The 16751-nt window shown below is 39.8% G+C and overlaps 1 protein-coding gene across 2 annotated transcripts; it reads left to right on the forward strand.

Annotated features, from left to right (window-relative positions):
• Positions 1–388: 388 nt before the first annotated feature.
• LOC135345050 (mucin-like protein) lies at positions 389–15822 on the forward strand. Of its 2 annotated transcripts, none has more exons than XM_064542385.1 (21): positions 389–548; positions 5564–6895; positions 7009–7166; positions 7906–8277; positions 8444–8952; positions 9555–9793; positions 10132–10340; positions 10432–10807; positions 10876–11139; positions 11196–11552; positions 11611–11766; positions 11822–11938; positions 13776–13895; positions 13955–14071; positions 14187–14306; positions 14431–14577; positions 14639–14739; positions 14793–14902; positions 15024–15171; positions 15226–15386; positions 15508–15822. In XM_064542385.1, exons 1-21 carry the CDS (start codon positions 416–418, stop codon positions 15614–15616), a joined length of 5355 nt encoding a protein of 1784 aa, XP_064398455.1. In that variant the 5' UTR covers positions 389–415; the 3' UTR covers positions 15617–15822. The 2 variants fall into 2 exon arrangements, with proteins under 2 accessions (XP_064398455.1, XP_064398456.1); XM_064542386.1 differs by having other exon boundaries at positions 10144–10340.
• Positions 15823–16751: the final 929 nt, after the last annotated feature.

Consider the following 16751-nt stretch of genomic DNA (forward strand, 5'->3'; position numbering starts at 1 on the left):
CTTAGAATTCCATGATAGAATAACAGAACAACAACAAACAATTTTGCTAATTTGATACAGAGTCTTTGCATGCATGCAGTCTCTTTGATGCTTTTTAACTAATAGAGCTAACCTTACCATAATTCTTTGACTTCGTTCTATCATAGATAAAGATTTCTGTTCGTTTATCTATGGTTCTATCGTGCAGAAAAGAGGGGGGCCTAATCTCACAGTGGGAGGCCTAGAATTTTAACAGATTGGACCCCCTGGGGGGCCAAAAATTTTAAAATTCTAGGCCCGGGGGGGGCCTAAACATGGGGGGGCCCAAAATTTTATGACACCGGTAATCTCCATTAGGACATGGTGGGTGCGTGGCTGACCCCTGGGAATTACCCGCTATATAGATGCTATAAAGCAAGGCAGTTGAAGTCAGTCAATGAGAGTATATATGAAATCAAGAGTCAAGATGGTTGCTCAAGATCAGAGTCATTGGAACATGATGGCATTTTTGTTTCAAATAATCTTGATCTTTCATCAACTTGGAGATGCTTGTGCACAGGACAGTATTTGTGAGTAGAGTAAAAATTATGATAATTATTGCTGCATAATTAAGTCTTATAATAATATTAACAAGCTTAATGTTATAATTAATGTTGCAAGCTCCACTGTGCTAATGCCTCTCGGCATGTTTCATAGATGCCAAATTCCCCAGACAAATTTAGGGACAAAAAACATGGGGGCATTAGCCCTCGAGTGATTGCATGGCCATCAATGGAGTCAAATTTTAGGAAATTCAATATAATATTATTTTGAGCACATATATATATGACTATGATTTTCAGTGCAAAGATATAATAATTATTATTGTGTTTAGACCTTGACAAATTGCAGACAAATTTTGCTTTTTATTTTGCCTATTATTCTATTCTCAAAAAGTCGGCCTATTATTCCAGTTTAGTGTATATACCCATTTTTCCAGTTTAAAGCATCAATGAAAATTAAGACAATTTATTTGTAGTTGTATTGTAGCACTACCTGAGGTAGCATTACAGAAAGTGAAGTATAATCCTCTAGTGCTGAGTTTTGCAAAAGAGAAAAAGAATTATGCAAAAGAGAAAATACTCCTCCAAGCCTGCCTATAGCCACTAGTGCTTAAAGCACAGTAATAGATGTCTAGCTACATTATAAGATGTGAAATTAGGTCTACCATGACTCTGAGGGTACTAATTTATAGTGCCCTATATTATTTTCGTTGCTAGAAGTCTCCCTATAAAATAATTAGTATTCCAACAATTATGCTAGCATAATTTAATTGCTAAGCCTTAATTGGTTGTTTTGAGGAATGCTGCTCATGCAGCTTTCAATGTGGCTTTCAATAATAATATGTCATTATTAATTGCACAACAAGTGAGTGCCAATTATTGGTCAGGCGAGCCTGACCACCTACTATACACGCCTGCATGGAGCTGACTTTAATACTAAGCTCTAATAAAGCTTACTATAGCTAGCCTAGAAACGCTTGGAACTATAAATTAAATGCTAAAACATGCAATAGACAGAAACAGCTGTACACCAGTGGCGTAGGCAGAGGAGGGCTGACGGGGCTAGAGCCCCCCCCCCCCCCTTTTTGTGCTCATCAACTCCAACTCAGCTTGAATTACCTTGATCTGCCAATCTATTCTGCACTGTACAGCTACTAGAATGATGTCATTCAATGGAAATGTGGGCAGGGCCATGTACTGCGCATGCTTACTGCTGATGAAAAGTGATGACCTAGGTAAAATTCCAAGCTATTCAGCGCCTGCTTTGGTCCTGCTCAACAGATTTGAGCCCTGCCCTTCCCAAAATCCTGGCTACGCCACTGTACACAAGTTATAGCTATAGCTCAATCAGTTCCATAAATGGGCGGCCTAGAGGTTGATATCTGTATATACTTTAAAAAAACATGCAGGTGCTATAGTTAATACACATGGCTGCAGTAAGTGTATGTTAGTTCAATCCAATGTCATCAACCAAGAAAGTAAGCCGTTTCGCCTCCCAACACTGCCTAACTAAGCAAAATCTCACTCCTACGCCTCTGAGCTCAGGAGCAGCAACCTTGAAAATCCGGGATGTCTGAGGTGAATATCAGTTTTCTTTCGGGACAAGGGACAGGGTGCTATAAATCTGGGACAGTCCCAGCCAACTCGGGACAGTTGGCACCTATGATGTGTGAGGTCATTAGTTAGATAAACGAAAGAAAGGGATACGCACTGCACCAAAGACTTCCGTTGGATGAGGCTACATTAAATTCTCGTTAACTGGTCACTCTTGGGACAGTGCAGTTTGGCCGAAATAGCGAGGTGGCTGAAAACCAGGGCAGCCAGAACTGACCATGCAGTATAACGGAATAGCGAGTAGCGCATTTCAGGCAGCAGTAAACATCAATTAAGCTAACAATCTATTCCACACGAAACGACCGGTGACCGTTCTTCAGAGAGCCGGATTAGCAAAAGTCTGCTGTAGTTGCGTTTAATGAGCAAAAGGGGTGTGCATGTGCATTTGGATCTAGAAAAAGATTTATAGCTTACAGCATTAAGTCAAGTTTGTGGCCAGACAGTTCTAGCAGGTAGCATGCGGAGGGTGCTCAAGCATCCCCTGACCATACAGTGGTGGATCCATACACATAAGTGAGTGGGAGGCTTAAGCAGCTAGTTTTATAGCAAGTTTACATTCACTTACCACGTACGGTAAGCTTTGTTTGTGCATTTAGTTACTAACGCATGCATGCTGACTGTCTCAAGTGATGACCTTTTTTTTAGGTAAATGCGGAATTCTTGTCCCTGCCTTGCCACTGGAACCCCTTATAAGAATCCTAGATCTGCCACTGATACGAATCTTTTATGCTCCAAAGGGGATGTCAGTACTCATTATACAAGCCATAAGATATGTTTAAATGCCATCTCTTCAATCACGCAAGATACAGTTTCGTTCTATCAGTAGTGTCAGGAGTGTAGTGTATGTGTGCATAATTGTCTTGAATTTCTTCTATAGAGGCCTAAAGAGAACAAGAGACTAAGCAGATGTATTGGGAGCAGTACGCATTCTTGGAGGGTGTGACGTCACACTGCATGCGTTTACCATTATCACGTGAGGCGTTGCCTATCCGTTTATCTCTAATAATTGTACCATGGATATCTATAGGGTGTTGGACTTGTATACCCATGTATGCATGCAAGGGCAATTCTATTGCCAAGGGAATACATATACAGCTGCACAAGGGTAAAATCCAATACACACATGGTATACAGGTTGGCTAGGGATATTCCGTGGGGTGCTCCCTTGAGTATACACAATCGCTCCGTACGTGTAAAGTACTACATTTACAAATCAGTATAGCAACACTCTTTGAGTCAACACTCTTTGATCTCTATACCATGCACGTATTATACGTATTGTGTGCCATATATGGGTATGCATTATTCATTGAGATTTGGTTTCATATAATTATATGGTGTATATCCACACCTCTACACCATAGCACGATGTATATATACTGTTTGAAAGTACAACAGAGACCAACAGCACCAGTAACTCTGATCGAAGAAAGCTACATATCTCTTTTTAGTGTGAACCTGCATGCGGACCTCACTCTAAAAGAGAAATGTAGCTTTCGTCGGAGTTACTAATGTTGCGGGTCTCTACAATTATGGTACTTACCTTTAGTGTATATGTGTATAACACAGTGCCTCTACTGTACCATTTCTCATTTAGTGTGAGGTCAGCAGGTTCACACTATATAGAGTAGTGTAGTTTTACAGTTTGCTACTGATGCTGTTGGTCTCTTTCAAAGGGTGTGATAATGGTGGTGTAAATATATATTACAGTGCCAGAATATGCGGAACACCTATAGGACTCTTTTAGTGTGAGGTTCACACAATGATGTCGCAATCAAACACAAGAATAGGTATAAACATCCAGAAAAAAAATAGTGTAGCAGTGCCTTGTGGAGATGTTGTATAAAATCATGGCAGAATGATCCCCTCTACATTCCTTTCTCTCTGAAAGAATGAACAGATGGGTACATACAGTCATTGGTATCTTTGATTCATTTCCAGTCATCATGCACACACAATTCACAGCTTGTGCTAAGTAAAACCCGACTGGCACAGTGGTCTCCTTAATGAAAGCACCGCGGGTGCTGATGCCTCGGTGGAGGTGCCAAAGCTACATAACATAAAGCTACTAATAGTTAGCTTTTATACACACATTGATTATAATTATCATGATGAACATTTTTAATTTTGCTGCATGCAGAATCCAGAATCACAGGGAAACACAAAGAGTGGGAATGATCAATGATGATTGTTATTAAAAACGATCGATGCCAAAAGTTTAAGTCTAAAATTAATGGCGGCTGCAAGTCAGCAGAGCCTTGCAGCTCTCTTCTCACTCTTGCAGCTACCAATAGCTAGCGTTCTAGTGCAGAGCTAACTACTAAGTAGAGTTCCATTCCTTTTGCATCAGCACCTATACCTGCTTGTTTTTCTATCTTGCCACTGTACATGCGTACTATCAATAGATACCAGACCGTACTTTTTCATTCGTTTATATGCCTTGCCTGGGACCGAGGCTAAGATCTATACCGTAAATTTGATGGGTGTTTTAATTTGGTGATATGGCAGATTTTATAAAGATTGCCAAATATATAAAACCGTCAAATCACATTGTTGTAGTAGCCACGCCTGAGACGCCAAACTAAAAAAACGCCAACTCGGTTTAAATGGCTCATTCGCCTAATAAAATACCCGCCAACATTTCTGGTTGTATACACGGTATGATGATAGGAAGTTTAGTGCTGTTATGACATTGTGCCTGAGAGGAGGTTATACAGCTAGGTCTCATTAGATATCATTAGGTCGCTAATGAAGGTATCGTACAATTAAGGGTCTGAATTGCATTTTTCGCACATGATATCAGTATTTGCTCACGTATGACAGCCATGTGGCTCTATATGTTATAAGTTATTACAAGAAGTAAACAGTCTCCTGCGCATGACCTTCACTACTCGCGCTGCGCATTCGTTTGTTTGGAACCCTCTTCCTCTTTTCTGCATGGATCCGCCACTGAGTGCATTGAGAGATACCTGCACAGTGCTATAGCATAGTGCATGAACGGAATGTAACCCAATATTGCTCCCAATTTGTTGCATGTTGCTTCTGTGAGCAGGCTAAGCCTCAGCTGTATAAGTATGGGAGCTGTGACTTGCATAATTATACTTGCATAGAATTATACACTCTGTATCAGGGCCAGAGGAAGCCGACCTTTCAGCATGATATACTAGCTACTTACACTTACGGTCTTCTGACGTCAATGGTTGCCAATGGATGTAGTTACTAATACAAGTGATACCTTACAGATCGAGGGCTAGAAGCCGGATTTATTATTTGCATTTGCATTGCGACAGTGGAATACACTAGCTGTCTGGCTGTTGTATACAGCAGAAAAAAACAGATCAGCTTATGCTTTTAGTGCATGCGCTCACTAAAGCATAATTACAACCGGTTATACTATTAACTGTTCTGTGCAATATTGTCCTACACAGCTACATCAAATGGCAGGGATTTCTACATCGGTTACATGCGCAATTTTGCTGGTACAAGTTTCACAACTCTCAGGCTATGGATTGGTACCACTTCTACAGAGAATGTTGAGTATGTAATCGAGTCACGAGGTGAAATAATTCAACAACAAGGAACAGTAAACAGTACCTCACCTACTACGGTTGCAATTGATGCCAATTTCCAGGTTACTGATAGCAATTTTGAAAATCGAGAAAAAGGACTCCATATCTATATCACGATTGACACGGGATCGATTTATGTCATTGCGGACAATTCTGTCTCCCCACACAATCAAGGGGTCTTTCTGGCATATCCTTGCTTGACATTCAATGAAGATGAATATGAGTACTATGTAATCTCTACCGAAGTAGTTAGTACTCCCCAAAGTCAACTCTTACTTGTTGGGTGTGAAAATGATACAAAGATATCGATTATACCGTCTCAACCCATCACTCTTCCACGAGATTTACAGTCATCAAACACATCGGATTCAATTTCATTAGAGGCAGAAGATGTTCACAATGGTACTATTCATCAATTGCAAACAGTTCTGATCTCCAGTAACGGAGATTTAACTGGAACAAGAATTGTGTCAAGTAAACCACTGTCCGTTATTGCTGGGCATCAATGTGGAAACGTGCCTTCAAACACTACTGGTTGTGAACCGTTTGCAGTTCAGGTTCCCCCTTCTTTTACCTGGGGAAATAAGTTTCTTTTAGCAAGTTTTGGTGGTAGAGATGCTGATACTGTTTTCAAGTTTGTGTCTACCGTGCCAACAAACGTTGTTATCGCATGTGAGCAGACTTTGAGACTTACAAATATTACCGAATTTCAATTTGCAGTTTCAGCGAGCATGTATTGTTCTCTACATTCTTCAGAACCAATTCTTTTGGTTCAATTGGCAACATCAGGCAGCGGTGATGGTAGGGGCGACCCAGCTATAGCTCTTGTCTCACCAGTAGATCAATACGTTCACAACATTTCGTTTCTGGCACCCCCGGCAAACACTTTCTCTGGAGTATACATTAGTGTCACAGTTTCAACTGAATACTACAGTTCTGATAGTATCTTTTACGATGGTGAAGTTCTTGATTGTACTTGGAAGGAGATATATGGTGACAATAGCATGGTCACTGGATATGGGTGCAACTACACCATTACTAACCTTCGCACTGATTTACCTTCACAGCATGTAGTTTCACATTTGGAACCTAACGGTCTTATTTCTGTATTAGTGTATGCCTTCAGCACATCCAATATAGGCGTGGCCTATCTGACTGGCCAAGAAATAACAGCTGGATTCATAGGTGAAGGTGAGTTAATTGTATATAGCTGTATGTTTATTTAAGTGTATACATCCTATAGTACATGCTCAAAGACTGATTTCAATACAGCATTGCAATCACATGCGTGTACACAACTGCAGGTAATGACGGCAACATAGGTGATTTTGTAGAATTTTTTGATATCACTGAGTTTCCGGGAGTTGCTGAGTTAGACCGTGATGTGTTGGATGGTGCATCAGAAGCAATCATAATCCCAAACGGTTTATGGTTTGGACAAGATATTGTGACGGAAGCGTTTGTAAGTCCTATATAGCTGCATGTCGACCACTACCTCAGCATCCTATCAATATATCCTTATATATTTATGTAGTATGCCCATGATTTGATTTATATAATGTTGCCAGACAAGTAGCAAGCTGTATGTAGCAGCTTCCACCAAATGAATTCAATGAAATTCCACTTACTCCCACGAGGGGACTAGTTTGGAATGCAATTTGAAAGTTGCTAGTATATATATAAGCACCAAAAAAAAGCATGAAACGTGCCTTAATTGTCACAAGTAAGCGGAAGAGAGCTATATGTCAATCCCTCACAACGTCATGAATATAATTACCAAAGTGTGGTCCAATTAATTTTTAAGTGAAATCCATATTCGTTGCAGTCAATTACCTTCTATGGTAAACATGACACCCTCTATGCATGCCTGGTGTATAAACGGATTGATGTACAGATCAATCTCACTTGCTTGTTTTCCACGCTTTTGGTGCGGTGCTTCTCCCGGCCAATCTGCATGCAAATGTTTAGATTTATATCCCTATAAGTGTATGCACTCTAAATTGAGTTGGACTTGGAGTGTACAATACCTACAGATTTTCAAGCACTTATATAATGCTCCTATAATTATACTACAAGAGAATACACTGAGTCTATAATTATGATTAGGACCTTCAAACACAATGGCATTATAGGATTTATTGTTGGATCACCTTATGACCTGTTTTTGAAGCTCGATTAATAAAGGTATTGTTTTTGTATAGGTAAATGAAAATGGAGTCATTTCATTTGATAAACCATGGGGATTCTCCTATCCTGATCGATTTCCCACGGACTATTACTGGACACAACTTGGAAAAGCGATTGCACCATTTTGGAGTGACAATGACATTCGAAAAGAAGGCCATGTTAGGTATGCCACCTACTGCAACATTACAGACACAACTGGGTGTAGCTATCATGCTGAAGGTCAAGCTATCTTGGATGAAGTAAATCTGTTCATTCAAGCAAATCGTGGAGCAGATGCCGATTTCTTTGCTGGAGATTGGATGCTAATTGCACAGTGGGACCATGTCCATCCCTATCCGCATGGTTCAGATAATACGCAGGGTATTCGAGAAGAAGTCTTGAGCAAAGTATGTCAATTTAATAGTATCATTGGTGAGAGTTGTATCGATTGGTCGATGTATATATGTACCCCAGCCCATGGTTTTAAGAGTATATGTGTGCCTAGTGACCCTATACACACTTTATAGCAACAAAATTATGGTCAGTGTACGCTTATGTTTTTTTTTGCTATAGACCAATACCTACCAAGCAATCGTTGTGAGTGACACTATTCATACGTCGATGATTTTTACCTACATCTGTGGAGACTTGCAATGGAGTGCGTTTGGATCAAGTAGAAATGCTGCTGTTGTTGGTTATAATTCTGCTGGAAACATATATTTTAATCATCCATTATCAGGCTATACATCCATTGGAGAATCACTGTCATGTGCAATAAGGCTCGGCAAGAGAAGAAAGAGGCAGAGTGTAAGAGGGAGCTCTATTTTAGAAGATGTACAAACTGCTATTGCAGAATGCAGCAATATGTTGGGATTCGATGCTCATACTGATGTAGATAATTATGTATCAATGCTGGAGCCCTGTCCTTGCATTAAAAGCCAGGCTGATCTGGACACGGCACGATTTAGACCTCAAAGTGACAGTGTAAATTGCTATGTTTCGATGAAACCTCTTTCTACAACTCCCGATGTACTGACATCCATGAGAAGTATGATTGTTCAACAATGCTGCTACAATGATAAGTAAGTGGAAACTACCCTCCTGCACTCTGATAAAGCAGGTCCTCTTTTATAATACCATAGATTATGAAAATGGAGTCCGACAAGGTCACTCATTACCACTTCACATTTGATCACACGCAACATAGAGTTTCTAGGAACGTTCCTAACTGTTCCCCTTGTGTTTTATAACTATAAGCAGTGAAACTGTAGCTAGTTGTGAGTTGTTTCTAAATAACCCTCGAAGTACAAGCGTAAGCCGGAGAAGTTATGAAGAAATGTTGTGACCTTTGATGCTTTCAAAACGCATGAAGTGTAACAGTGCTAAAAAAAGTATTTTCCTCATATCGTGTTAGGTTCAAAGGCCAGGCATGCAGTATGCCAGTATAGACCTTTTGGACCTCCTCTGATGCTCTACATTAGCTCTTCCGTAACACTTTTTGACTGATTCAGAAAATGCCACGAGGCAGTACACAGTCCCAGTGTATCGCACAAGATTAATAATGCCATGCGCAGCATTATTGCCAATAATAGTTTAATTGCGTCATTTTCCAAATTTATCCGCTACACGGTATTGTATAATATACATCAGATGTGGTAATTATTTTTCTTTTTGCAATTGGCAGTGGAGCACTGATCACTATGGAAAGTGTTGATGCTGGATCGCTACTTTTTCAACATCCCTTACGAGAACCAACTAAATACAACAAAATAAGGAACCAGCTGAATAACGATGTGACTTTTGGCGATAAGACATTTAAAATGACTTGCTGCACTGGTTATGTACAAGGGAAAGATTTCTGTATGAAATTCTTTCAAAGAAGACCTAACAACAATTGCAGTGGATATAGACCACCTGTTGTAGGTAAATTTACATATTTGGTTATTTTGTCCTTAGAGAAATATCGATATCAGGAGCACATGAGGAGATGGAGTGTCTTACTAAGCGGATTCTGTATCGTCCTGCTATGTACAAACGTTGTTAAACCGCTAATTAAGTGCTGCTATCATTATTCATTGTATATTCACGTTATCAGCCGCACATGTACAGAACAATTACACATTACAAACAAGGAAAGACGACATTGAGTCTGTAATACTATGCATAGTAAAACGCTCCAGACCTGTGCTCCTGCATAACTAATGTCATGATTGCCAGTGCCTAATGTTCACTATAATTATTGAGGATGCATCATACTATAGTGATGTACGTAGGTGCTGGCTGGGGAGATCCACACTTCACTACATTTGATGGGTTAAAGTTTGACTTTCAAGGAATCGGAGACTTTACAGTGTTCAAAACGTTGTCTCCTTCAATTACTGTTCAAGGGAGAATGGAGAGAATCATCGATAATCATAGAGCTACGTGGCATACTGGCCTTGCCTTTGGAGACACTGATAAATCATTTGAAGTAAGACTATAATTATTCCTGCCAATTTATATGGTTGCATTGTCATGTATGCTTCGATTATGTTGTGAGTTAATTAATGTGTCATAATCAGGTGACTGGCACAAACAATGGGCCAACAGGATGGAGAATTGTGGAGTCCAATAATGAAATCACCGACCAACTTCCCCCGGTCAGTAGATGGCCAGATGATGACACTACTTTAGTACAGTTACGGAGAGATAGAAACAACAAACTTACTGCAGATTTTTTCAGAAGTGGAATATCACTAATTATTAATTTGCACTGGTACAAAAACTGTAATTTCTTTAGCTACAAACTTAAAGTCCCCACTTCATACATGCGTCAAGTACGAGGATTGCTTGGGAATTTTGATGGTAGTCTTAGTATTGATCGTGAGCTATTTACAAGAGAGAACCAGCCTGTACCCTACACATCGGATCAAGGAGTTTATTCCGCTATGACCTCATGTAAGCAAAATAATGTATAGAGATCTCTATAATTGTGCATTGAATAACTTAATTGTATTACAATGCAGGGATGGTGACAGAGTCACTTTTATTTCGTAATGCTTATGTACCTGTACCTAATGATGATGACCATGGTACAAGAAAGAGGCGTCAAGCACCAAATGCATATACTCCAACATTTTTTGATAACTTGAATTTTAATGACACACAAAGAACGCTTTGTGAAAACAATCGACAGTGTCTGTACGATTTGTTTATTACTGAAGACAATGATGTCGCACAGACTACATTGGACACAGAAAAAGAAACTAATATGACTATTGCAACTTTAAGTAAGATCAATATAAACAATGTGCACTGTTTATAACTTTCCCATGCATCTGTGCAGATAATTTTCCACCAAACATTTCAGCTGAAGCTACTTTAAGGGTCAACCTAGGGGAACAGTCTGTTCTCGCTCTAAGTTTGGTTGATTCGGATGATAATTTTACATTGAATATCCAAGATGGCCTACCTGACAGCCCCATATTGGAGAAGATCTCAGATGGGGAGTATTTCTTTATGTGGACTTTGCAACAAGTTACCAACAAGACTCTTGTGTTCATTGCTAACGATACGAGAGGTGCTGCCTCACTTTTCATTCCAACTGTGGAAATCTGTGCCTGTGTCAATGAAGGAGTTTGCACACTGGATGGTTTACTCACCAGCAATACCACTGTTGTGATGAACTGCTTGTGTAGTGAAGGTGAGTGTCACTCACAAGCTGGTTTAATTACTCCTCTATTATAAATATTCTGTAACAGCGTATGACGGGAGGTTCTGTCAGGAAGATCGCAATGGCTGTTCGGAGATCCAGTGTTTTGAGGGGGTGGAGTGCATGGACATTCCTGCTCCTGGGGTGGGGGCGGTGTGTGGAGATTGTCCCCTGGGTTACACAGGAGACTCACTCAAGTGTTACGGTATATAATGATAGTCAGTATAGTTTAGACTATAGCTAATGCTTACAATTTTCAGATATTGACGAGTGTTTCCTTGATGCTAATCTATGTGAACAAGTATGCACAAATACTGATGGAGGATTTGTGTGCTCTTGTGTGGAAGGCTATCAGCTTATGGCAAACCAGTGCGAAGGTATATATAACGTTTACGGTATAGAGCTACACCTAAAAACAATAAACAGCATTTCTGTTAATTGTTTGCAACTCACCTAACCAAGAGTAAGTGTGTGCCAAGTATGGGTTCGAGGATAACGTGGTGCACAAGGCGATCAAAGCTGAGTGAATTTTTACTAGAGCCCATCCAAGTGCACCAGCATTAAGACACATGATCTTGGCTCATAATTATGTGACGGGCTCTGACATTTGGAGCAGATGCATGTTAGTATTATTAAATATAATGGGCTGCAAGCGCAAATAAAATGTCTTGACTTGTAGGTAACTATAGCTACAGTTTTTTTACTACGTACCCGTTTGCAAAATCTTCTTTCCACCAAGTGCTTCGTCTAAACAGTCACTATAATATAATTATGACCTAATTGAGCAATATTTGAAGGTTTCTCAATCTATATACACATACATACTATATAATATACATTTCACAGCTTCGAGTTTCCAATGCCCATAACTTGGGAAGGTATATGTGCACGCAAAGCATGTTATATTGCATAGGCAATGCTTCGCTCTATCATCTGGTACATGCATGCATAGATCGCGAAAATCTTAGCTTTATAGTCAAATGTAATGCTTTCCCAGAGTCTGTCCATGGTCTTACTTGAAAGGGCTTAGATCAAATTCAAATCTGCCATAATTTATGTTTTATCACTTAGTAATACATCAATCATTATGCGTCGGTGCGCATGCGCAAGCGAGGTATACGGTATAGTGTGTTTGTGTGTGTGTGTGTGTGTGTGTGTGTGTGTGTGTGTGTGTGTGTGTGTGTGTGTGTGTGTGTGTGTGTGTGTGTGTGTGTGTGTGTGTGTGTGTGTGTGTGTGTGTGTGTGTGTGTGTGTGTGTGTGTGTGTGTGTGTGTGTGTGTGTGTGTGTGCGTGCGTGCGTGCGTGCGTGCGTGCGTGCGTGCGTGCGTGCGTGCGTGCGTGTGTGTGTAGCAAAACTTGTTCACCGAGTGTTGCTACTCTACTTAGTAGAGTACCACCTCTATCACCGGACACTTACTATTATCGGACACTGTCCGAACGCTGTCCAGACTTTAGCAAAATGAATGAAGTAGAGCTACTGTATTGAACATCTATCTATTGCCTGATATTTTTGCGTGAACACACCCACAAGGGGTTCTGCACATGCGTGTAATGTTACATTGAAGATTATGTCCGGTAATTAGTAGGTGTGGTTTTACATAGCCTAAACAACTTTGACCGGACACGATAATTGAGTGTCCGGTAGACTTGCTTCTACTTGACGCTGCTCCAAAACGAAAGAGAGACAAGCAATTCTACATTGCTTTCTATGCTAAGCAAGTACATAGATCCTATCTCATAGCCGTTTGCTTTGTGAAAGCTTATGCAACAGGAGCGGTTTACCTTCAAAGTTTTCATGTCCGGTTATTGAGGAAGCACTCTAGTTAGCTCTGCACTAGAACACTAGCTATTGGTAGCTGCAAGAGTGAGAAGAGAGCTGCAATTAGGCTCTGCTGACATGATGCAACCATTAATTGTAGACTTGAACTTTTGGCATCAATCGTACAATCATGGTCGATCATTACCCACTCTTTGAGTTTCCCTGTGATTGCAGCAAAATTAATTAATGCAAATGTGTTTATCATGATATTAGCTTTCCACCGAGGCATCAGCACCCGCGGTACTTTCATTCAATTTGTTTATTGTAGCATACTTTCGTACGGATTAAATACTTTCATGACATGTGACTACTCTTGGCTAAGCTGATTGACTAGATATAATAAACAACGTGCCTATACTCTCCTATTGTTCATTTACCATCATGCCTTTATACAGATATTAATGAGTGCCATACTATTAACGATTGTCAGCAGCTGTGTCTTAACACTGAGGGCTCGTACACCTGCAGCTGTAATGAAGGGTTTAACCTGTCAACCGATGGTAGAAATTGTACAGGTATATACCGATATATATTTTTGATATCACAAAGCCAAGCACACTGTTCCTGATCACAGCTGATTTTCCCTGTAATGGATCTTGTTCATTTGCGTGTGCTGTCATTGATGGACTAGAACAGTGCTATTGTCAAAATGGATTCCAACTGGACATCGTTAATGAAACCCTATGTATTGGTTAGTTCAACTAACACTTGAAAGATGCTGCATAATGCTGCTGTATATGTGTATAAACTGGCATTTACAACAAACAATACAGTCTTGTAACTATAAATATGCAATTTATGAACAGATCAAAATGAATGCCAGGAGAGCAATCCTTGCGAGCATGAGTGCACCAACAACAAGGGCTCGTTCAGCTGCTCCTGTAGCACTGGCTATCAGCTCCTCAGTGATGGCAAAAGATGTGAAGGTATACAATCTTAATATTGCGTGGGTGAAGCATCGTTTGCATGGTTGTCAGCCATGTAACCAAATGTTCTAGCAGCAAGGCTTTTGCGCATAAAAAATTATATCCGATGTGTTATTTTTGGCAGATATCGATGAATGCTTTCAAGCTGCTTTTATTTCAACTGACCTCTGTGAAAATGACCCAAACTCTCAATGTATAAATACCGAAGGATCTTTTGAGTGTACTTGTGCAGCTGGTTACAACAACCTAACAATAAATGGTTCCTGTCAACGTGAGTGACCACGAAAAAACTAAACCATGTGATAAATACTGCCTGTTGTATTTATATATAGGGGTGAGGAATGAGCCACCACCCAAAGTTGATGTGATTATTGATGAAACCAGCATTGAAAACAGTGTGAATTTCACCTCCTCAACATTGACACCTGACACAGTAAGCTGGCTCAGAATTATTACACTCATAAACTATTCAATACATCATTGCAGTTCACGCCAGATCGTCAGCAACTATTTAGAGAAACAACTGCAATTGCTGTCAATAACTATTGCACCTCAGTATCCTGCAAGTTGATACTTCCATCAGGAGAAATACAAAAGTAAACACTTTGTCTAGATGCCAGGAAAACTTAATAATTAAAAGTATACGCCACATGTGCTGTCACCCCAATGACAGTGACGGCATGACTCGTTCTATAAATTTTTCTATTTCCATTTCAGAGTCACCCAACTCGTTATCTTTTCAGCAAATGTTGCCATTCCGACTTCCCTCATCAAGAAAAAAGACGGAGAGAATATGATGTTTGTTGTGTTTGTTCAAGTTGACGAAGCTTATCTCTCAAAAGATAATTTAGAGTACGCAATAATGGTAAGTTACAGTAAGAAACAATTCTGTCACCACAATCTGTTAAAACGTGTGTAGAATGCTGCAGAACTCTACAAAATGAACGGATTCCTTCCCACTTTTGAGCTTACTCCTTCTACTCCAACTGTGTGGAGTGGTTCAGCACTGATCGGAGTGATAGTGGGAGTTATAGCAGTACCTATTGTTTTGGTGATACTAATTCTCCTAGCTGTTTTGTGGTAAGTTAAACATTCACAATGTATACGTAAGATTCAATGTAAGCTAGACGATGTCTATTCTAGAAAATGCTTTGATGCCACTATACCTGACTGTGTATACCTTAATCTTCCTTGCTTACAGTAAAAAATGCTGCTTCAATAAAAGTAAAATAAATCCGAGTCATCAGATTGAGTTGAGCACTGTTGTTGACAATCCTTTCCAAGATAAAGTCGATAAAGATCATCATTAATATTGTATGAACAGATAATTAGCTCGCCGCAGTATATATTATTATTATTGGTTTTTTATAGACACCCTAGCTATTAGCATATAAAAGTATGTACTTTATTATTATACAGGTTCCTTTAGTCAATGTACACGATAAAAATTATAGTAGATGTTCTGTGTATATAGTATCAACATCTTGTTCTTTTTCTGTTTGACTAAAATGATAAAGTGATCATGCGTTGCCGCCTATAGGGCAATCCAGTTAATATAGGCCCTGATAAATTATCCTCTTCTATTCTCATATTAAACTCCATGTATTAGAATGTACATGCATGCATGTAGACATAAACTTGTACGTAACCATGATGTGTATGATGTTTTGTACCATGATGTGCTCTGACACTAAGGAATATCCATTGAAACTCTCTGGATACTCCAGGGTACAAATCCCATGTGGCTTCTAGGGTGTACATTTATGTACCCTAGGGTACACAGCCTAAAGCCCTCCCTCCACCCTTAAAGGACCCTCTCTTTTAAAGAACACTACCCTGACAACAATTGTGGAAAGCACAAAAATGTGTACACCCACTTGAATCACATTGTGAAGATCTTAAAGCTACCCAACCCCATTGTAAATGTGCTTTGTCAAGTGCAAGCACACGCACACAAACCGTACACAGTGCATATAATCTTTACAACAATGGGTACGAATCGTCGCCCACCCTCTGGGTTGTTTTTCATGACTGACACTTGTAGCTTAGTAATATTTCATGTTTATAGTTGCAAAATAATGAGAGAAAAAACACTTGAAAACGACATGTACACAATTAATATTTATTAGCACGTTCACACCTAATCTATTTTACTACATCGATGTCCAATAATAGCATGTTCATGGCAGATCCTGATGGTACAGTTGGGGCAAGCCATTGCTGTGTGCTTTTGCTCCTTGCTAGGTATCCTGTCTTGCACACATATTTGACATCTACCTCTGCTCAGTCCCACTCTGCTGACACTCACATGGATGTCCTGCGAAGGAGGATTACCAAGGTTGAGACCAGACACACCTCTAGCACATGTACGTGACATACTCAAAGACTACCAATCACTTCCAAACGAAACCCTTTCAACACTTATAGGCTTTTCACCTACCCTCA

The sequence above is a fragment of the Halichondria panicea genome, chromosome 12, assembly GCF_963675165.1.
Source record: "Halichondria panicea chromosome 12, odHalPani1.1, whole genome shotgun sequence".
NCBI classification, from domain to species: Eukaryota; Metazoa; Porifera; class Demospongiae; order Suberitida; family Halichondriidae; genus Halichondria; species Halichondria panicea.

Bases quoted from the DNA above. Each gene is read 5' to 3' on its own strand.
- LOC135345050 (XM_064542385.1), top strand. From the start codon at position 416: ATGAGAGTATATATGAAATCAAGAGTCAAGATGGTTGCTCAAGATCAG. The intron at 6,896-7,008 runs GTGAGTTAATTG...ACACAACTGCAG, and splicing joins AGCTGGATTCATAGGTGAAG to GTAATGACGGCAACATAGGT. The intron at 8,278-8,443 runs GTATGTCAATTT...TTTTTGCTATAG, and splicing joins GAGAAGAAGTCTTGAGCAAA to ACCAATACCTACCAAGCAAT.